The 22,203-nt window shown below is 35.9% G+C and overlaps 1 protein-coding gene across 2 annotated transcripts in view; it reads left to right on the top strand.

The window, feature by feature from the left end:
* The window catches only part of JMJD1C (jumonji domain containing 1C), a 265,106-nt gene extending 243,500 nt beyond the window's left edge, over positions 1-21,606 (top strand). For both annotated transcript variants that reach the window (XM_044916040.1, XM_044916039.1), the window contains 12 exons: positions 46-173; positions 368-581; positions 1,099-1,313; positions 2,170-2,448; positions 5,082-5,250; positions 5,812-5,902; positions 6,393-6,523; positions 6,893-7,015; positions 10,065-10,204; positions 11,455-11,631; positions 20,238-20,369; positions 20,689-21,606. In XM_044916040.1, the coding sequence (XP_044771975.1) occupies positions 46-173; positions 368-581; positions 1,099-1,313; positions 2,170-2,448; positions 5,082-5,250; positions 5,812-5,902; positions 6,393-6,523; positions 6,893-7,015; positions 10,065-10,204; positions 11,455-11,631; positions 20,238-20,369; positions 20,689-20,778 (1,889 nt within the window). In that variant the 3' untranslated portion in view covers positions 20,779-21,606. The remainder of the gene's footprint in view (positions 1-45; positions 174-367; positions 582-1,098; positions 1,314-2,169; positions 2,449-5,081; positions 5,251-5,811; positions 5,903-6,392; positions 6,524-6,892; positions 7,016-10,064; positions 10,205-11,454; positions 11,632-20,237; positions 20,370-20,688) is intronic.
* The last annotated feature ends 597 nt before the right edge of the window (positions 21,607-22,203 follow it).

Below are 22,203 nucleotides of genomic sequence, written 5' to 3'. Positions count from 1 at the left end.
ACAACTAGGGGCAATCCTTTTATTAACCACTATTATTTTTTGTAGTTTTGACAGATCTTCTAGATGCGATGCACGCTCTTAGAGAAAAATATGGTATTAAATCCCATTGTCATTGCACTAACAAACAGAATATACAAGTTGGAAATTTTCCTGCAATGAATGGTGTATCTCAAGTGAGTACAACTTTCTAATTATTCAAATGAAACGCATGGTTAAATTAATCAGCTTTGATATTTGAAATCCAATTTAGGACTTGTGTTTTGTAAACTTACGTTTTCTTTGTTACTGTATAAATATAACTACTACTTTTAACTCTGAATAATTGAAAAAGCAGTATTTTAAAAGTTTAATTGTTCTACCCTTACAGGTTTTACAGAATGTTCTTAATCACAGTAATAAAATTTCTCTGTGCATGCCTGAGTCTCAGCAGCAAAATAACCCTCAGAAGTCTGAGAGTAATGGCAGCAGCAGCCCAGGGAGTGACGTAAGCACAGACAGCAAGTTAACTCCTCCAGAATCCCAGTCACCACTGCACTGGTTAGCAGATCTTGCAGAACAGAAGTCCAGAGAGGAAAAAAAAGGTGAATATAATTAAGTGTATAATAGAGGACCATAATATAACTGACAATCTACATTAATATGTAATATTCACTTATTACAATTTACATTTGTCCTTTGCTTGCATTATGAATGGTTTAGATTCAGGAAAACATTTGTTTTCTGTTGTTAGGAACTCACCTTCCTATGATTGTATCAAAATCAGTTAGAGAATCATTTGTGGATGAGCATATCATTAAAGCCACCAGGGCAGTAGATTTGTAATTTAAACTATACTTTCTCCGTCTTAGCTGTAGCATTTTTCATTTGTGACAGGTGCAAACTCAGCTACATGTGTAAGATATTGAGGAAGGCCTTTTCATATTCAAACTGTTTGACTCCATTTTGAAGGATCTAACCCATCCTCTGGTGTGTGTTCAGGTGAATAAATCACTAGTGCTACACTTTTTACCTCTCACTATCAAATGTAGGGTCCCAGTTTTTTCTGTACTTTAGCAGCATGCTTAATTTTATTTGAATTTTGTAAATGTTATATTTCAGAAAACAAAGAATTTGCCCTTGAAAAGCAAATTAAAGAAGAGAGAGAACAAGACAACCCTGATTCTCCAAATAGCAGAACATCACCTCCTGTGTCCCAGAATAATGAACAGGGCTCAACTTTACGAGATTTGCTGACCACAACTGCTGGCAAGCTCCGTGTGGGTTCTACAGACGCTGGCATTGCCTTTGCCCCAGTGTATTCGATGGGAACCCCAGTGAGTAAGATGCCAGATTTTTGGTTTTCATATGGACCTTAAATTTAGATTTGGCTGTGAACCACACAAGAAATTGATGCAAATGAAATAAAAGACACTTATTACTAGGCATGCTCCCAATTGCAGTATAAATCTCATAGCGTAAAAGCTGGAGATTTGGGTTTTTCCCCCCAGGTGAAAAGGTTGGGGGAGGGGCATTTAATGCCAGAAGAGCCCTAAGAGTCTCCTTCAGAATTTGAAAACAACGTATCTTGTAGGGGAAATAAATCACATGGTTAATGTTTTGTTACTAAAAATATTTAGTAATCAGTTTTTGTTTTAATTATGCACCAGAAGAAAATGAAAAAACAATAATTGTATAGGTAGGCACAAATTTTTAGTGATCTTTAAAAGTATATGGGATGGGGATTAACATAAGAATTAAAAAAAAAAAAATTCCACATCAACATAGTGGATGATAGAAAAAAAGGGATACATTTTTTAAAAACATATACTCTACCAAAACTGAATCATGAAAAAATAGAAAATCTGAATAGACCAAAAAAAATAAATAAATAAAAGTAGATGGGAGATTCCACCCATCTATCTCCTCTGCGCTAGTCCTAAAATAATACAAAGGGCCACACTTACAGTTTCTGGGGACCTGGTAGTTTCTCACAGAGAAGACCACCAAACTCTGGTTCATATCTGTTAGGAACAGCGTAGGGACTATAGATGCATATTCACTGACATGATTACATATTCTTGAAGGCACATAAAATGTTTGTGTTGGTTGTTTGCTATGTTAGGAGTAAACCAAAGTGAAAGTTTAAAGATGTATACATTTCCTCTTAATATGTAACTTTTTCCCTAATAGAGTGGTAAAAGTGGAAGGACTATGCCAAACATTCTTGATGACATAATTGCTTCAGTTGTTGAAAACAAAATTCCACCAACTAAAGCCTCTAAAATAAATGTAAAACCAGAGCTGAAAGAAGAACCTAAAGAGAGCAGAAAATCACCCATGGAGGAAAACAATAAATTGTACAGTGATATACCACATTCTTGGATCTGTGAGCAGCATATTCTGTGGCTTAAGGATTATAAAAATATTAATAATTGGAAGCTTTTCAAAGAGTGTTGGAAACATGGACAAGTGAGTATTTTAAGCTAATTAGTGAAACTGAAACTGGTTGGATAGGAAGAAAGGGGAAAGATAGTACTTAACACATTTGGAAGTAAGAGATCAAAAACAAAAAGGTTAACAGAATTACTGTTTCTGAATTCTTATTTTTTGGTCAGATTTATATGAATTAAAAGGGAAGCACTGATTGATGTTATATTTTTTAGCTATCAGTCAACAGACTTAATAAAGCCATATATTTATAAAATTTGGTACTTCCTTTTTTTACATTTGCATCTTAGTACAGTTAACAGATTCATATCTACAGAAGCATTTGCCTCAGACTAACCAAAAGTTATGTAGATGTTTTTTTGCCTTTAATGTTCATCCATAGAATATTTTTTTATACATTAGTTCATCAGATCTTGAATGACATTATTTCATTCTGTTCAATGATGAAAATGATACTCTCTTTGACCAGAGTTTTCATAGAATGTTTGAGACACATTTCAGAGGGCAGTTTATTACATTAATGCAGAAATTGTGAACAAAATTAAGAATTTGCATGATTTAGTATTATGTTGTTTTTTTCTTGCTTTCTGGAATACATCGTTTGCAATTTTATTTTACTTTCTTCATTGAACAGATAGTTATTGAGCTCCTAATAAAATCTAGTCTTTGTGCTGGCCATTAAGGATATAAAAATAAGTAAGATGAGTAAACTTTAGTGCTAGTGGTTCTTATTAATCTTTTTAGGTCACTAATCCTTTTCACGATGTGAAGAAAACTTCGTTCCTTTCTCCCCAGAAAAAATTCATACCCATGTATCACACATACACAATATTTAGCTTTTTATTTCCTTTTTGTTGTTGTTGTTTTTTCCTTTGTTTTCTCTTTGGCTCCCCTTGAAGCCCTGATGCCATTGGCGGGTCATAATTTAGACCACTTGATTTGGTATGTGCTTGAGCTGTCAAGTAAATATTTTAATAAGTATGTTAAATTCTAAGAACTTTGTTAAAGTGCTGTAAAAACCCAAAAAAGGGAATGACTAGGCTAGAGTACTAATTCAGAAATGCTAGTCTGAAATGATGCCTCAGGGGTTAAGTGAAATTTTTCTAGATGTGAACAAGAGGTTGGAAATAAACAAGAGCATCGGGTGCTTGGGGTACTGTTAAGTAGTTTTGTTTGGAACATAGATAAAAGAGTTCTGTGGGAGAATGGTGAGAAATGGTAGTTAGGGTTATGATTATGAAGGGCCTTTGATTATTACACTAAGGAGTTTGAATTTTATCCTGTAGATGATAGTTTTAATTGATGAGTCAAAGTAATCAGATTGACATATTAAAATAACTGACAGCAAAGCAGATTGGAGTTGAATTAGAGCAAAATAAGGCTGTAGGCAAGGAATCAAAATAGGAAGGTTTCCAGTATTTTGCGAAGATGATGATGATGGTAGCCTAAGCATTCCGCTTGAGAATATTCTAATATACTAGCTAATTTGCCCCTCATTGTTTTGACAATATGACTACCATTAGAAAGCGTGGCATAGGGCTGGATAGGAGTATTATTGGTTAGCCACAATATGGGCTGGGAATTAATATCTGAATTGCCAACAATAGTTAATTAACAGCTGAACCTATTTTTTATAGTTGGATATATTATTAGCCTGTTGAAGGGAAGTTTAATGTGGTCCCCTAAGTAAGTAGTTAACCAGATTTAAGGTGATTTTTGTTGTTTTTCTTTTCTTTTGAGATATCTTTTGTGATAAGAACCCTAGCTAGAGGTTATTCTGCTCTGTGGTTCCTGAAATGTAATTATCTTAATGAAGTTTAAGATGACTTAATAAATAGTGTATTTTACAAGAGAGTCACAACTTTCTTTGTTCTCTATATCCCAGACATTTGCTTCTTTTATAATAAAGGAATTTAAAAAACCCAAAACCTTGGGGATGGTATATCAGATTGTTGTAGAGGTTTTTTTACATCAGCATTGGAGTTCTAGAAGCTTTTAAATCTTCAATTGTTAGTTTTGGGTTAGATAGCCTTGAGGGAATTCAAATTCATATGATTTCAAAGGAGAGATTTACTTTCAGGGAGTCAGCCATTAAGCTCGAAATTTAATATTTTGCCTGGTGGTTTAATATTTTTATTTATCATGATCCTTATGGAGGTAAAGAACGTGTGTATGTGTTTTAAGTGATACAAATTATGTTTTAATCTCAAGGACTATATGTGTTCTGTTAAAATCTTATTATATCTATCACACATAATAGATACGTAAGTAGGTTATGTTCTAGCTTCAAAAATTAGTCTATAAATAAAGCAGCCAAAAATCCATATTTGTACTACCTAGAACTGAAATTTTTAATCTAGTCCTTTAAGACTTCTTTCCTGAAAATGTACTACATGTTAACTTTAATTTTAAAAAATGGCAATCTATTCTACATGGCATTCTCTCTTACTCTCTTTGACAGTATATTATGTCCATCTTTTCAGGTCAGGGACTATTTTCAGTAGTCCCTTTTATTTTCACAATTTGTCATTAGTCCTAAAACTTAACATGTTATCTGTTTGTTGTATATGTGTATAAAATCGAATTTTAGAAAATTCGTGTGCTTGTCCATATACCTTTTAACTTATCAATCTGTCTATTTATTTATTTATAAGCCTGCAGTGGTTTCTGGTGTGCATAAGAAAATGAACATTAGCTTGTGGAAGGCGGAGTCAATTAGTCTTGATTTTGGAGACCACCAAGCTGATCTCCTGAACTGCAAAGACAGCATTATTTCAAATGCCAATGTTAAGGAATTCTGGGATGGTTTTGAAGAAGTTTCAAGTATGTTGTTTTTTGTTTGTTTTACTGTTTTCTGAAATATATCCCCCCAAAATTATAAATTGCAAATATGACTTAACAGATTTTTAATCTTTGAAACTTCTATATTACTTTAGCTAATAAAGAAGAGACAAATACTTGGAAACAAGGGTCTTATTCCTTTGTTCCACCCCTAGTTTCCTTTGACCATAAATAAGTTATTTAAACTGTTTCCTTATATCATATAGGGAATATTTTTAGCAACCCCATAAATCTCTGATAATTATATGTTATGTAAAACACTTAGAAAATTAAAAATAAAAATGTTAAGACTAGTTTCAATGACAATTGTAAACAGATTTTTAAAGAATATTTTTGCAGTATTACAAATACCTAAATACATAAGGAATAAAAGTCCTAATACTATGTAAGTACATAAGAAATTAAACTCAATAAGCAAGCATTCATTAAATACTTCCTATACAATAATCATCATTCGTTTTACATTTCTTCCTTCTTCTCCAAACATTACTAAAAATTAAAAGGCAAAAAATACCTTTTACTAATGAACTGCATTCTTTATAGAACGACAAAAAACGAAAAGTGGAGAAACAGTTGTTTTAAAATTGAAAGATTGCCCTTCAGGAGAAGACTTCAAGACTATGATGCCAGCAAGGTATATATTTTTAAAACGTGTTATTTTAACGCTTGGGTTTTTGAATTTGAGCTGAGATTATCCCCAGAAGTAGGATAAGGAACTACATATTTAACCTTCAGGCATTTTCCTTGCCAATTAAAAATAAATTAAGAACAAAACCCAATCTCTGTATTCTCAGTAGGATAAAGTCTTTATGTTAGGGAAGTAAAGGAAAGAATGCTAATATCAAAGGATGTGGGGTCCTGTTTAGGACCTCTCTTCTCTTTATGCTTTTAATTTGCTATGATTAGAGAAACAGAATTGCAGTTTTAGTCAGTGTCACTTCTGTTCTGTGCTTGTCCTGGTGTTAGGCATTCATTTAAACTGAATGAAGTCAAGGAAAGTGTTACTTGTCAGAATCCTTAAGGAAAGGTTGTATTATGTTTTGAACAACCTGAAAATTTTGTATATGAAAGCACCTAAGAATGTTAATCTGTATTCAAAAGAAGTCAATGTTATTATTCTTCAGATACGAAGATCTTTTGAAAAGCCTACCATTGCCAGAATATTGTAATCCAGAAGGAAAATTCAACTTGGCCTCTCATTTGCCAGGATTTTTTGTACGCCCTGATCTAGGACCCAGGTTGTGCAGTGCCTATGGTAGGTATATATTTGCATTTCCGTGAACTTGGAATTATATGAAATTTTAACTGCTGTCCAAAGATAAATTGTCTAGTGATTTTTAGGCTCTACTAAATCCATTTTTTAGTAATCCACTGAAATCTTTTTTTTCTATCAAACAGTGTATTAGATATTAATAGCCAATATAGTTAAGTACTTGCTAATTCCTTGCAAAATATTTACATTTTCTAGTAATTTTATTTTTTATGGAAATTTCTTGGGGAGCAGGCTTTGGAACAAGGAAACTAAAGCTCAAATTACAATTAACAAATTTTCCTCATAGAGCTGATTTTAGGGGGACTATCTAGGATATGTATTCAGTCAAATAAAATTCTATTTTATACACAGGTGTAGCTGCTGCTAAAGATCATGACATAGGAACAACAAATCTCCATGTTGAAGTTTCTGATGTTGTAAATATTCTAGTCTATGTTGGCATAGCAAAAGGAAATGGCATTCTCTCAAAAGCAGGTAAAGAAACTTGAATAGTGGTTTGGGGGATGAAATTGAATAACCACACTAGGACTTATCTGGAATGTCAGCCTCTGAGTAAACAGCAAAGATTGCAGAAAGAATTGCAGTGGATATAGGGATATTCTAATCTTTATTACTTTAAGAGTGCTTGATTTACCTGTCTTTTTTCAATATAATAGAAATTTTAATTTTTTTTTTTTTAAAGATTTTATTTATTTATTTGACAGAGAGAGACACAGCGAGAGGGGACACAAGCAGGGGGAGTGGGAGAGGGAGAAGCACGCTTCCCGCGGAGCAGGGAGCCCGATGTGGGGCTCGATCCCAGGACCCTGAGATCATGACCTGAGCCGAAGGCAGACGCTTAACGACTGAGCCACCCAGGCTCCCCTAGAAATTTTAATTTTTTTTTTAAGATTTTATTTATTTATTTGACAGAGAGAGGGAGACCGAGTGAGAGGGAACACAAGCAGGGAGAGTGGGAGAGGGAGAAGCAGGCTTCCTGCGGAGCAGGGAGCCCGGTGCCGGGCTCGAACCCAGGACCCTGGGATCATGACCTGAGCCGAAGGCAGATGCTTAACGACTGAGCCATCCAGGCGCCCCTAGAAATTTTAATTTTAAAAATGAGTATTTTTATTTGCTCCTTTTCTATCTTTAATTGTTCTGTTTGTGAAAACAAACTGCTAAGCTTACTTTATAAACACTTTATTGGAGAATAGAAAGTGGGTCCTGGGGTTCTGAGATCGATTAGATTTGGTTTGTGCCTCAAACATTTTTCATTTTTTCCCCCTCTACTATCAGAGAAGGGATCTTTTCTCCTAAGTAGATGTAACCTTTTGGGGCGCCTGGGTGGCTCAGTCATTAAGATGTAAGCTTTCTATCCATTGTATAGGTTTTAGATTTCCATCCTCTGGATTTCTTTCCGAAACCTTGTTCCATCTGCTATCCCCTTCTATGTAAATAGGTCTTTAACTTTTCCTCTGTGCTGGTTTATTTTCTTCAGAGTAGAAGTACACTCTAGACTATTCCTTCTTTCTCAGAAGAAAACCTTCAAAACTAGACTTCCTTGCCACCATCTATAGCTCCTGCCTTCATAACAAATTCTTTGCTCTTTGTCAACTCTTACTCACATTTCAGCTCATTTCAAGTTGGCCTTAAACCTGCTGCCTCACTAAAATTACTATTACTGCAGCCCTCGCGAACATTCACGATTGGATAAGTGGTTTCAGTGGTTTCTTTCTGGTTGTCTTACTGCTTGCCCTCTGAAATAAACAGCACTGGTAATGACTGCCTCTTCTTCACATAGTGCCCTTGGCTTCTGCTCCCCTACTTCGTAACTAACTTCACAGAAAGCCAGGCTTTCCTCGAATCAGGGAATTTTTCTTTACCTTTTCTAGTTTACATGTACTTTATGTGAAATTCTATGCATGACCCAACCACCACGTACCTCACCAGCTCTGTATCTGGAGCCAAGAATGTATCTTGAGCTTAGTGACTAGGTGCTGAGGACATGGGGGTTCCTACAGTATTCACTCTACTTTCCTGTGTATTTGACAGCTTCCATAAAACACAACCTAAATTCCCCCAAAACGAGAAACTCATTTTTATACTGTTTCTCAGCTTCCTAAATTGACACTTGATTATAACTGATAAACTCTTTGCCTCCCCCACTCCCAAGGATTTGAGACTCAGGCACACTTGGGTTGTAGTCCCAGCTCTAATACAGAAATGTGTGACTTGTGGTTTGGATTATTTATCTTTTCAAAGCCTGTGACGCCACAGAGTTAATTATCTCTTTTGTGACTCATTGCACTTTGTTCAAATCAACTCCTATAGCATTTGTTCTTTTTTTTAATTATTCTTTATTATTTTTTTAAGATTTTATTTATTTATTTGACAGAGACACAGGGAGAGAGGGAACACAAGCAGGGGGAGTGGGAGAAGGGAGAAGCAGGCTTCCTGCTGAGCAGGGAGCCCAATGCGGGGCTCGATCCCAAGACCCTGGGATCATGACCTGAGCCGAAGACAGACGCTTAACCAACTGAGCCAGCCAGGCACCCTGAAAAGCAGTAAAATTTAAAGGAAAAAAAAAAAATGGGGGAATCATTCTGAGGTTGTCAATTTATAATTTTGTTAACACATAAGATTTGAGAACTGAACCAGTCTTTGGATACCTTTTGTATTCCTATAATTGCATTTACCACACTGTGTGGTATTTTTATTTGCCTACATTTATTAATACTCTCTTTTACTCTGCTAGGTCTTGACTGGGTCTTTGTTTCACTCTAATCCCCAACGTTCTAGGATAGTACCTTGCATACATTGTAAACAATGTCTGAATAAAGAAATCCTTGCAACCAACTTTAAACAAAAAAGAATTTACTGTTACAAATTAGGAAACATCTGATGTGTTCTTTGTAGCAAGCAATAAATTTCTTTTATTCTCAAAAGAACATTTCTTTAAAATGTTCACTGTAGTTGGGGCACCTGAGTGGCACAGTCAGTTAAGCGTACAACTCTTGGTTTCCACTCAGGTCATGATCTCAGGGTCATGAGATCGAGCCCCGAGTCGGGCTTCATGCTAAGCTGGTGCTTGCCTGCTTTGGATTCTCTCTCTCCTTCTCCCTCTGTCTCCCCCCCCGACCCGTAAAATAGAGGTTATGATCCTTGCCTACCTTACTAAGTAGTTATTAGTGGTCATGAAATTTTTTTGTAAGTTAGGAAATGCTGTATGAGTACAAATCATTATTACGACCACCCCCTTGGGACAGGAAGAAAGTTGGTGAAGTTTGATTTAGAAACCCTTGAGTTTTTAATCTCTTGTTCCCTGGTTTGCAGAAAACAAATGATCTGGGAAAGTTACTGTTACTCTGTCCCTTGTTACTCATGGTCAGTGTTTTGTGTTCTGTAACAGTTTAACTGGGTTTACTTCCTCTTTAAGAGTCCTGATCTAGTCAGGCACTGTACTGTTCTGATAGGTCAATTCTAGGATACTTGGCTTTCTGGTGGTTTTTAATGACGAATTTGAAAATATTCTCCTATGTTTCAGGAATACTCAAGAAATTTGAGGAAGAAGATTTGGATGACATTTTAAGAAAACGATTGAAGGACTCAAGTGAAATACCTGGTGCTCTGTGGCATATTTATGCAGGGAAAGACATTGACAAAATAAGGGAATTTCTTCAAAAGGTATAAATTTAGGTTGCAAATAGTTTCTCTCTCTACCTTGAGCAAGGACTTAGTAATTTTTAATGTAACTTCATTTAACATTCAGGAATATAAGATCATTAGGTAATTTTTACTTCAAAAAAGGAGGGGACTTCTTACTGTTGCTGAAAGTCAAAAGCTCCTTTCTCCTGCTCCTTTTAAAGCCGGTTTTTGAATGGCAACTTCTCAGTTGCTAGTGCTCCCATGTCTCCTTATAGTAACGAACTAATCTGTTAATGAGTCAGATTTTACCCTTGGTGAAAATTACAGGATATAAAAACTAATATGTCATAGAAACATCTAAAGAACATAGGATCTTTTTTTTAATTTGATTAATAGTTTTGGCTGTTGACATAGGCAGTAATTCTGCTCTTAACCACATCAGTTGGTCTGTTATACTTATTTGAATAGACTGAAATTTTGAGTAATCGTACCTTTAATTTAGTTGTTTGACACTGAATGAAACTGACATATTAATTTAGAATGATTAGTTCAATCCTTTACTCAAATATTTGTCAAATCTGCAATTACAGGGATTTCTCGCAAGGGACCATCATTGCCGCTTTTCTTATTTTGCTTCATTTTCTTTCAGAGTAGACTTAAGGTTTGTCTCTGTTCAGTATGAAGTGAAGGAGCTGTAGCTCTGTACCTACTATCTTATCTCAGAATACCTACTAGTATTTTAACTTAAAATATTATAAATTATGCTTTTTAAAGCAGAATGATTATTTCACTGGTTAGTTAAAGGGACCCTTGAAATTGATTTGTCAAAGATTAGAGGGTTAGCAATATAAAGGTATTTATCTTTGTCCTTACATTTTAAAAAAAGCAAGATCAGGAAATGTTTAAGTCCATACATATGGATAGTTTGGCTTTTGACAAAAAAGCTACTAAACTAAGCTTTTCCTAATCTCTGTGCTATACTTTTGAAATGATTGTAAAGAAGAAACCAAATGGATGGAAACTTCATGGTGGATGGAAGGGGTGAGAAGGTGGTAGTATGAGTCACTTTATTAACAGCATCTCAATGTGCAGCATTGTTTTAATATCCTTTGGCTTTTCAAATTGTTGTAGAATATCATTTTCTTTAACTTAAGCACATGCATTGTTCCATAAGATTCTAAGAACAAAAAATGGTTATTGTAAAGAAAATTGGAATGTAACTGAAGAGAATTTATCATTTCCCTTACTTAAAATTGAAGTGTATATTTTAATTTTAATCCATATTGCAGATTTCAAAAGAACAAGGCCTTGAAGTTCTACCAGAACATGATCCAATACGTGACCAAAGTTGGTATGTGAATAAAAAGCTCCGCCAAAGACTACTTGAAGAGTACGGAGTCAGAACCTGTACTCTTATTCAGTTCCTTGGTGACGCCATTGTCTTACCAGCAGGAGCACTTCATCAGGTACAGAAAAACTTATTTCTCACACCTCTGCTACTGAAGGAACCAATATTGAAAGAGAAGTTGTTCTGATAAATAAGAGAATGACCTGCACCTAGTTTGCTTTCATTAAGAAACCACTAAAATAGCTTTCCAGTGCTTGAAGAGATCTAACATAATTAAATGCTTTGAGAACTTGTTTCAACGGGAGCCAGATTTCCATTTTTATATTGTTTCCAGTTTAGTGGATCAAAATCTCATTTTTAAGACTTTTGAAGGAGGAAAAAGAGAGATACTATATATTCAGTTCTCAGTAGTGAGACTTAACACTTAAGTATTAAGACTTAAGAGATCACACATTTTCTAAGGCACTAAATTGAGCAGAATGAAGTGTTGGCTAGACCATTCCATAATTCAGGGTTTTAGTGTAACTCCTGCCTTGTTAGTTTGCTAACATAGCAGTAGTGTGTCCAAAGAAAGATGATATGTAATTTTTATAGCTATTGATCCACAAAATTTAAAAACTAAAAAAAAAAAAACACACTATCTTTGTTTCTGTGGCTTGACTATGTGGCACATGGAAAAAAGGCATAGAATAGATAGTGGGCATGGAGGATTAGATTAAAAGCATACAGTGGATTCCTGTAAATAGACTGGAGCTACCACAGACCAGCTTAGCCCTCATAGTAACAGAGTATGCAGAGGAAACCCCAAAAGCTAGTTTGCCTCAGAGTTGGTTCCCCACCTTTTCTACCACCTGGTAGTTGAGATGTATCTGATATGTGTACTTTTTTTTTTTTTTAACCAAGGAATGTTTTCCACATTTTATATAACTATATATGCAATTACTGCCTGTTCAGCATTGTGACACCATCATATAATAGCACAAATATTCCTTAAGTGATAATAGTTGCTTAGTTTTTTTTTTTTTTAAAGATTTTATTTATTCATTTGAGACACAGAGATAGAGAGAGAGAGCATGAGCAGTGGGAGAGGCAGAGGGAGAGGGAGAAGCAGACTCCCTGCTGAGCCAGGAGCCTGATGTGGGGCTCGATCCCAGGACCCTGGGATCATGACCTGAGCTGAAGGCAGACGCTTAACCATCTGAAGCCACCCAGGCGCCCCTAGTTGCTTAGTTTTTAACATGTCAGGCTCAGGGTTAGATTTACTATTCTTAGATATCAAATAGTATTTATGACAGTAAAATACAAACATCATAATAAATATACCTGTTTCACTACAGTAACTTCCTGGAGGAAAAAATATATTAAATGTATTAAGTTTAATGCATTATTTATGTTAAATTGTTTTATTGTCCCATGGTCTTACCTGATCATTTCAGAGATGTTGTATCATTTATGATTCAAGTTCCCACATGCCATTTTTTTGCCTTCTAGTCTCTTATCAGAAAAGAGCTAATCTGTATCAAAATGTAAAATACCCTCAGTGGAGCAGCCTATTTACGAGAATAGTACATTTTGTACTATTTTGTAAATTTCAAAGAATTCTTTGATAATACAAAACAGGTTCCCTTAAATCCTTACATATTTATCCAGTATCTATTTTCTTAAAGTTAAACTGGACAGGGCAGTTTTTTAAATTGAGGTATAATTTTAATGTGCAGTTCTGTAAGTTTTGACAAATACATAGTTAGGTAACAACACAACAAAATTCAATACACTTGCATCACTCCTAAAAATTCCCTCCTGCCCTTTTTTAGTCAACTTCTCCCATCTGATATTCCTACAGCTACTTATATTTTCCTCCTATAGTTCTGCCTTTATTAGAATGTCATATAATATGTAGCTTTTGAATCTGACTTTTCTTGTTCAACATACAGTACATTCGAGATTCATCCATGTTGTTGTGTATACCACTGGTTGGATCCTTTTTATTGCTGGGTAGTTGTTCATTATATAAATATAACAGTTTTTTTTAATCCATTCACCCATCAAAGAACATTTGGGTGTTTTCTAGCTCGGGACAAATAATAAGTAAAGCCACCAAAAACATTTGCATACAGGTTTTTCTGTGAACATCGATTTTCTTTTCAGTTTGATAAATACCAAGTGATGGGATTTCCTGGTCATATAGTAAATGTATGATTAACTTTACCAGAAACTGCCAGGTAGTTCTCCAAAGTGATTGTACCATTTTCTATTCCCTGAAGTTGTATATGTGAGTTCCATTTCCTCTACTTACTGTCAGTTTTGTTTTTATTTTTTATTTTTATTTTTTTTTTATTTTTTTTTTTTATAAGTTTTTTTTTATTTTTTTAAGATTTTATTTATTTTTTAGAGAGTGAGCGAGAGAGAAACAGCATGAGAGGGGAGAGGGTCAGAGGGAGAAGCAGGCTCCCCGCTGAGCGGAGAGCCCGATGTGGGACTCGATCCCAGGACCCTGGGATCATGACCTGAGCCGAAGGCAGACGCTTAACCATCTGAGCCACCCAGGCGCCCTCAGTTTTGTTTTTAAACATTTGAGTTAGTGTGCATTGGTATCACATTGTAGTATTAATTTAATTTACTTTTCCTTAATAACTAAGTATGTCTAGCATCTTTTCATATGCTTATTTGCCATCATCTATATATCTATTTTGGTAAACCTGTGTGTTCAAATATTTTATACATTTTTTGCAGTTGGATTTTCTTTTTTCTTACTGAGTTTTGAGTGTCCTTAACTACTCTACTTTATAAGCCCTTTATCTGAGGGGTGCCTGGGTGGCTCAGTCGTCAAGCGTCTGCCTTCGGCTCAGGTCATGATCCCAGGGTCCTGGGATCGAGCTCTGCATCGGGCTCCCTGCTCTGCCGGGAAGCCTGCTTATCCCTCTCCCACTCCCCCTGCTTGTGCTCCCCCTCTCGCTGTGTCTCTCTCTGTCAGATAAATAAATAAAATGTTTAAAAAAAAAAAAATAAGCCCTTTACCTGATATATGCTTTGCAAATATATTCTCCAGGTCTGTGACTTGTCCTTACATTTTTTTAATGGTGTCTTCCAAAGAGAAGTGTTTTAATTCTGATGAAGTTCAGGTGATCAATTTTTTCTTTTATGTATCATACTTTCATTATATATCCAAAATTGCTGCCTAGTCCAATATAGCAAACATTTTCTCTTACATTTTCTTCTAGAAGCTTTATTGTGGTTAGTCTTAAATTTAGATCTGTAATCCAGTTTTAGTTAATTTCTGTACATTGTGGAAAGTATGGACCAAAATTCTTCTTTTTCTTTTTGAGGGGCAGGTATGGATAGTTTAGTTGTTCTAGGCTATTTTCAAATAATTTTTATTTTGAAATGTAATACAGTGATACAATTTTTAAGAGTCTGAGTAGTACAAAAGGGTTCACAGTAAAAATTCAGTCTTTTTCTCACCTTTGTCCCCAGTTGCCCTCCTTCAGAGGCAATCACTGTTTACCACAGAGATTCCATGCCATGGAAATGTCTCCCTGCTGTTGCTTTTTTGTGGGTAGAGACCCATGTTTTCTCAAAATAGTAGGCGGAGTGATCTTGTTAAAAAGTTTAGTTCACATAACACTGCTCAAAGCTTCACAAGGCCCTAAATGATTGGTGTTTGTATCCTGTCCATGTCTCCTGTGTATGCATACACACAGCCCCCTTCACTGCCTTTCTTCCCTACTTCCCTCCTCCTTACTTCTCTCTGGCCACCCTGCCCTCTCTATGGTCTTCACATACACCATGCAAGTTTCCACCCCAGGGCCATTGTGCTTGCTAATCCTTTGGCCTGGAATTCTTTTTTCAGGTATCTGTAAGACTTGCTTCTTCACATTCTTTAAAGATTTGTTTGCTCAAATGTCACCTTCCTCAGTGAGGTCTTCCTTAACACCTTAGTTTTAAAGTGCAAATTATGTCCCCCAATTCCCTGTCATCCTCCTGCTTTATTCTCCATCTTGATCATCACCTTCTAATATTATTCATAATTTATTTACTTTGTTTATTGTCTTTTAATCCCCACTGGAATATAAGGTTCACGAGGACAGAGTTTTCTGTTTTTCATTGCTCTCTCCTATGTTTAGAATAATGCACTTAAATATTTGTAAGTCCTGACAGCCTGAAAATATGTTCTCATACACAACATATTTTTGCACAAGTACAAATGAAAACAAAGTTGTGACTTTACATGATTTATATATATTGTGCTCTTTGTACAAACATGTAAATTTTGGCCTCTTCTTATATGTGTCTTCTGGCTACTTCAGAAAGTTTACTTAGGTTGGAATCTAACTTCCAATTATGACTATATATGTAAGTACATAGGAAAACATGCTTTCTTTTGAGATACATAGAAATATCACTTAGATTCTAGAGAGCAAATTTCATCATAGATTTCTAGAGTATAAAAGATATCATACTTAACTATAGCATGTATAACCTAGATTGGCAAATTCTATTCTGAGCTCTGCTACTAACTTGCTGAGTGTTCCAAGACCACTCTGCTGCATATTTTGGCATAGACTTGCCAGCTATAAGCACAAAAATTTCTGTCTTCTTTTCCTTATGTGGTGTGATAATAACAGCGTGGTTATTTGTATTCTGTTGAAAGGGTGTTGTCCATGACTCAGAAGTGATGATAGTGTGGTTTTGAGAGAGAAGTAAAAGGAAATAAGAACTCTGTTCACAATATTAACTTGGATTTGAGATGTATTATTATTTACAACTTACTTAGTCCTTAGAGGTCCTGAAAACTTTTCATTGATGACTTCACTTCCAGTAGACTACAGGTAGCCCTTAAAATAAATGCAAAGTCTAAGTTAGTGCTTCTCGTGTTGTTAGCATACATCAGGATTTCCTAGAAGATTTGATAAAACACAGATTGCTGGACCCTACCCCCAGAATTTCTGATTCAGTGGGTCTGAGGAGGGACCTGAAATTTTACATTTCTAAGAAGTCCCCAGGTGATGCTTATGTTACTCTCTGAGGACCACACTTCGAAAATCATTGCCAATAGAAAGTTCTTGCAAACCCAAGGCACCTGTCAAAAAACGGTTTTGGCCAGATATGATACATTGTATTCTTTGGTTTGTCAGCAGTGAGCACTTAGAGAAGCCACCCTGAGGGAAAGTATAGCCACAACCCTCCATGTATTAAGAACAATTGCAGGCTTACTCTTCTGTTGGCAAACATGAGTCAATCTGTGAAACCCCAGTTTATCACTGGATGGAGCAGGTGGACCCTGACCTCCAGGATTTACTTTGTCTTAGCCCTAGTACCCTGATGTTCTCAGTGGCCTTCATTTTATTTATTTATTCATTCATTCATTCATTCATTCATTTTAAAGATTTTACTTATTTGAGAGAGAGCACGGAGAGGGGCAGAGGGAGAAGCAGGCTCCCCACTGAGCAGGGAGCCCAGCACAGGGCTAGATCCCAGGACCCTGGGATCATGACCTGAGCCGAAGGCAGATGCTTAACTGACTGAGCCACCCAGGCGCTCCAGTGGCCTTCATTTTAAACAGCAACATTTTTTTTTTTTTTAAAGCCACAAAGTCTTTAGGATAAATTTGTCCTTAACTGTTTATCTTAATTGATTATGTTTGGTCATTCATAGTTCATAATATTGCTGAGTTGTGAATTTTCTGCATTCATAATGCTAAAAGGACTTTAACAAAATCCTTCACTCTTACGAGAACTTAAGTTCTCTTCACAGTGTCAAGATGATAACCTTCCTACTGTGAACACAAAGAGTTACATTATCTTAATATTACCTATTTATAATTACAATTGATCCCATAGGCAAGTATGAATAAGACAGTCTGTCAAGGAAGTGAAATGTAAATTAATCAAAGATAGCTGAAAAAGATTAGTAGAATGGGAAGTTCAAGTGGGTTCTGCTTTTAAGACTGAACCTTGTCTCTTCAAACTAACCTGTAAGCCATAAGCCTTTGAGCAAAATATTATCAAGTTGAGGTCATTAGCATAATAGCATTTTTAAGCACTAATAAAAGTCACAGTTCTAAAACTGACTTTAAAGCAACCGTGAACTGGCAAAAACTGACAGAATCAACTTTTTTAGAACTCTGGAATAGAATCCAAATTTACATCAATTGGGGGACTGTTTAGTGAAGAAAAGGGCAGCTGATTTGGGGCATTTAAGGAAATCTACAGGTCACTGGCTGACCACTGAGATAACAGAACAGAGACTTCAGTGATCACACCCAGCAAGGAACACAGCCTTTGCAAGAATAGTGTGGAAAAGTCACAAAAGAAATGGATGACTGCAGCCTTGTCCAGCAGTCAGCAGCTACCCTGAGGCAGAGAGAGAATCTGATTTCCAGTAACCACATTATAATGTTCAGGTGTCCAGTTTTCAGCAAAAAGTTATAAGACATACATAGAAACCATAAAGTATGCCTATTCATAGGGGAAAACAATCAGCAGAAACTGTCCCTGAGGAAGCCCAGACATTGGACTTACTAGACATAGACTTTATATCAACTGTCTTAAATATACTCAAAGAGCTAAAGGAAACTGGTAAAGAAAATCAGGAAAATGACATATGAACAAAATTAGAATATCGATGAAGAGACAAATTATAAAACAGTAGAACTAGACATGCTCAAAGAAAGGTACATGCCAGAACTTTTGAAGGACTTAATCCCCATGGCATGTTCACATAAGTGAAAGACATAACAAGACAGGACATTTGGAGACTATGCTGGTGTGACTGAGTTAATATAGGACCATAAAGCATCTGTTAGACAAGATGTTACAGGAGCTGGGCTCCTGTTGGCTTGCCATTTGTTGGCTGATTTATCTTGGAACAGGCACTGAACTTCTTATCCATGGTTTCCTGCTCTGTGAAATAGAGCATCTGTTCTAGAGACACATAGTGAAGATCCAGGGAGACACTATAGCAGTGCTGAAAATGTGAGGCATCACTATGTTCATCCTGCAGAGGAACCCAACAACCTAATGATTAAAGGAAGAGAATGTTTATATATGCTACCAAGTTACCAGTAGAGGGACAGTGCTTGACTTAAAGAACTCTGCAGACTTGAGCAGCTGTTCAGGTAGACATTATGCCCAGAGGAGGAATTTCAGTGCCTTTGGAATCCATCACTCTGTTGTTAGATTTTTTTCACCGTTCTTTATTCCCCACTTATTATCTTCTCATGCCTCCAAATTAAACTTACTTTCATCTTTTTAAAATTAGGATTAGTGTAGGGGCGCCTGGGTGGCTCAGTTGTTTGGGTGTCCAACTCTTGATTTCAGCTCAGGTCCTGTTCACAGGGTCGTGTGTCTGGCTCCGCGCTAGGGTGGAGTCTGCTTGTCCCTCTCCCTCTGCTTCTCCCTCCCTCTCTCTTTCTCCCAAGTAAATAAAATCTTTTTTAAAAATTAGAATTAGCGTAAATGCTTACTTTTCAGTTATTTCTCCTTTCCCAGGAATTTTATGATACCCTTTCATATCACTAGAAGACAACCTAGAATGTCATATAATGCACATTGGATCAGCTTCGTCCTTCTGTGTCATTATACTAAGCGTTAATAGAAAACAATTCCAAGAAATAGGGAAGTACTGAGTCAATTTGTACATGGTGTACAAATAATAGATAAGACTATTGACTGGTTTCTTGTGACAACCATTTAGTTGAGGAGGGACAACTATTGAAAACAGTTGCACTGATGCCACTGGAGCCTGGAGGTATACTTTAGTCGGTTAATTTGAAAGAAAGGCACAAATAAAATCCTAGGGTAGTTCTAAAACTGTTGTGAGCAATAGATCTATCTGGAACTACAGTTTTCATCCCCGGTCCTCACAAACTAAATTTCATTTCTTTTGCTTTCATCTACTTTCTGTTGTAAAAGTTAACAGTGAGGGGCTCCTGGGTGGCTCAGTCGCTTAAGCATCCAACTCTTGATTTCGGCTCAAGTCATGATCTCAGGGTCAAGGGAGCAAGCCCCGAGTTGGGCTTCATGCTCAGCCGGGAATCTCCTTGAGATTCTCTTCCTCCCTCTGTCCCTCTGCCCTTCCCCTCCTCTCTCTCTCTCTCTCAAATAAATAAATCTTAAAAAAAAAGTTAACAGTGAAATGACCCAAATGCTGAAAGCCAAAGGAGGAGCAACAAACATCAGATTGTTTGCACTGTATAGTAAAGCAGATACTTTCCAGTTAGCTTTTTTTTTTTTAAGTAACACCAAAAAGTCACCTTGACTAAATTGATAATTTAGGATCTGATTATCAGCCTCTCTGAAGGATTCCTGGAAAAGTTCTGTTCTTTTCATCATTTAAAAATATTCCATTTATATGGGGCGCCTGGGTGGCTGAGTCTTCGAGCATCTGCCTTCGGCTCAGGTCATGATCCCGGAGTCCTGGGATCGAGCCCCACATGGGGCACCCTGCTCCACGGGAGGCCTGCTTCTCCCTCTCCCACTCCCCCTGCTTGTGTTCCCTCTCTCGCTGTGTCTCTCTCTGTCAAATAAATAAAGTCTTTAAAAAAATAAATAAATAAAAATATTCCATTTATAAAGTCCCTCCACATGAAAGCTTTTCAGTGATGTAACTCTCATAAAAGTATGGTGTCTGCTTTGAAATGCATTTGATGTTTTGGAGAAAATAAGTTCTCTGGTATTCCTGCCTCCTAAAGTTGAGATTTTACTGTTTTTGTTTTGGGGATAGGTACAGAATTTTCACAGCTGTATTCAGGTAACTGAAGACTTTGTGTCTCCAGAACATCTTGTACAGTCATTTCATTTGACACAGGAACTGAGACTTTTGAAGGAGGAAATCAATTATGATGATAAACTCCAGGTAAGAGATGAACTTTCTGACGAGCTCCTGCTCTGCATGTTTTTTTTATTCAGAAATAGGATACCTGCAGAACAGCTTAGTTAATCACTACCTAGTTTGTCACATTTGATTAACAAGCACAGGTTAACAATATGCATTTAATTGTATGATTTTTAGTGGCCCTTATCCTAACTTGCATTTTAACATTTTTTAACTATGACATTTGTTTTTCTTGAATTTGGCTTTGTTTCATTAAGAAAAAAAAATTTTTAATATAGCAATTTTCATTTGTTACTTTATCTCCAGCTAAAGTGATTAGAAATACCAACATCTCTTTCAGGTTAAAAATATATTGTATCATGCAGTCAAGGAAATGGTGAGAGCTTTGAAGATACATGAAGATGAAGTAGAGGATATGGAAGAAAATTAGGTGTGGTCCAGTTTGATGTTTTGAGGCCATTGAACTGGAACTACGTACTCTAGAACGATGATATGTATGCACACTGACTTAAGCTTCATAAAACCATCAGTGCCAAGAAATTCTCTTTTGTAGTAATTACTTGTTACTGATACCGCAGCAGTATAGCATATGTCACAGCTCCTGTGATTCAATGTTAGTTATGAAAACAAGCTAAATTTAAAAAGCAGCGCCTATAGCTGTTTTTGTATTATAGTGTATATGATGTTTGTGAAAATGCCAGATTTAAAATGATGTATTTATTTTTGAAAAAAAAAAACCCACAAAATTCTATGCTATATTGTTGATCAAGTGTAAATGTGACCTTGTACAGTTTAATAAAATAACTGATATTTTTCACTACATTGAGACAGTTACTGTGAGAATAGGACACAAACACCAGCTATTGCCTGCATTTGGGAAATTGCTGAATCGCACAGCATTCATGTCATAATCAGAAAATTACTGCCAAATAATTGTAAAATTTGTAAAATATGAAGTATATAAAGTAGATACTAAATACGGACACTTCAATATTTTGTTGAAGCTATTGACTGTACAATTAAACATTTTCAAAAGGTGTAATTTATTTAAAATTGTCTCATTTTGGTAAAATTTATGTGAACTTTTAAAGCTAAATATTAAACTTAATATGCTATGTAAATATATACATATATACATTTAATGATGTATTTTTTTAAAACATTGGCTTGCTTTTATTTGTTAAAAGTGCAAGTGTTACATATGGCTTTGTACATTAAAGTTGAAAGGGGTTTTACATTTTCCATTAAAAGGACTTTATCAGAAAATGGCTTGTTCCAGCGTTCTTCCTGTTATGACACACATACTAATGGGGATTCATAATCATGATGACTACTAGCATTTACTTATGATACACCATTCTCTTCTGGAACATTTCTCCTTTGTTTTACTCTTAAAAGTTTCCAGCTTTTCTGTAGATTTTATGAGCCATCATCGCTTCTTGACCTTTTGGCTAAGATCAGGTGTAGATTTTATGAGCCATCATAAGTGTTTCAGCTTACTTGTCCTGTGGGCCAACTAAAGAAGGGAATACAGGTAACTCCCATTTGTTGTTTATGAGCACATTTTCATTGAAAGAAGAACCCATAAATGAATTTTTAAAAAGCCATGATTATGAGCGTATATGATCAACTTCAAGTAAGTGTTTTTCATAGCAGAAATAGCGATGATAGAGTTTTGTGGGTGGGAGGAAGGCAGGGGGGAGCAGTGGCGGGGAAGAGGCTAAAGTCAGCCAGCCTCAGTTGAATATGAGCTCTACTTGGTAATTTGCTTTAATTTGAAGTCTTGGTTTTAATAGCTGACTATTACCAGAAAAAGGAAATGATTCAATTACCATTCTACCTCTACACTATGCAC

Source organism: Neomonachus schauinslandi, chromosome 6 (assembly GCF_002201575.2).
Source record: "Neomonachus schauinslandi chromosome 6, ASM220157v2, whole genome shotgun sequence".
Lineage (NCBI taxonomy): Eukaryota > Metazoa > Chordata > Mammalia > Carnivora > Phocidae > Neomonachus > Neomonachus schauinslandi.
Note: the sequence above shows the minus strand (reverse complement) of the source record. Positions and strands in the feature narration are given on the sequence as shown.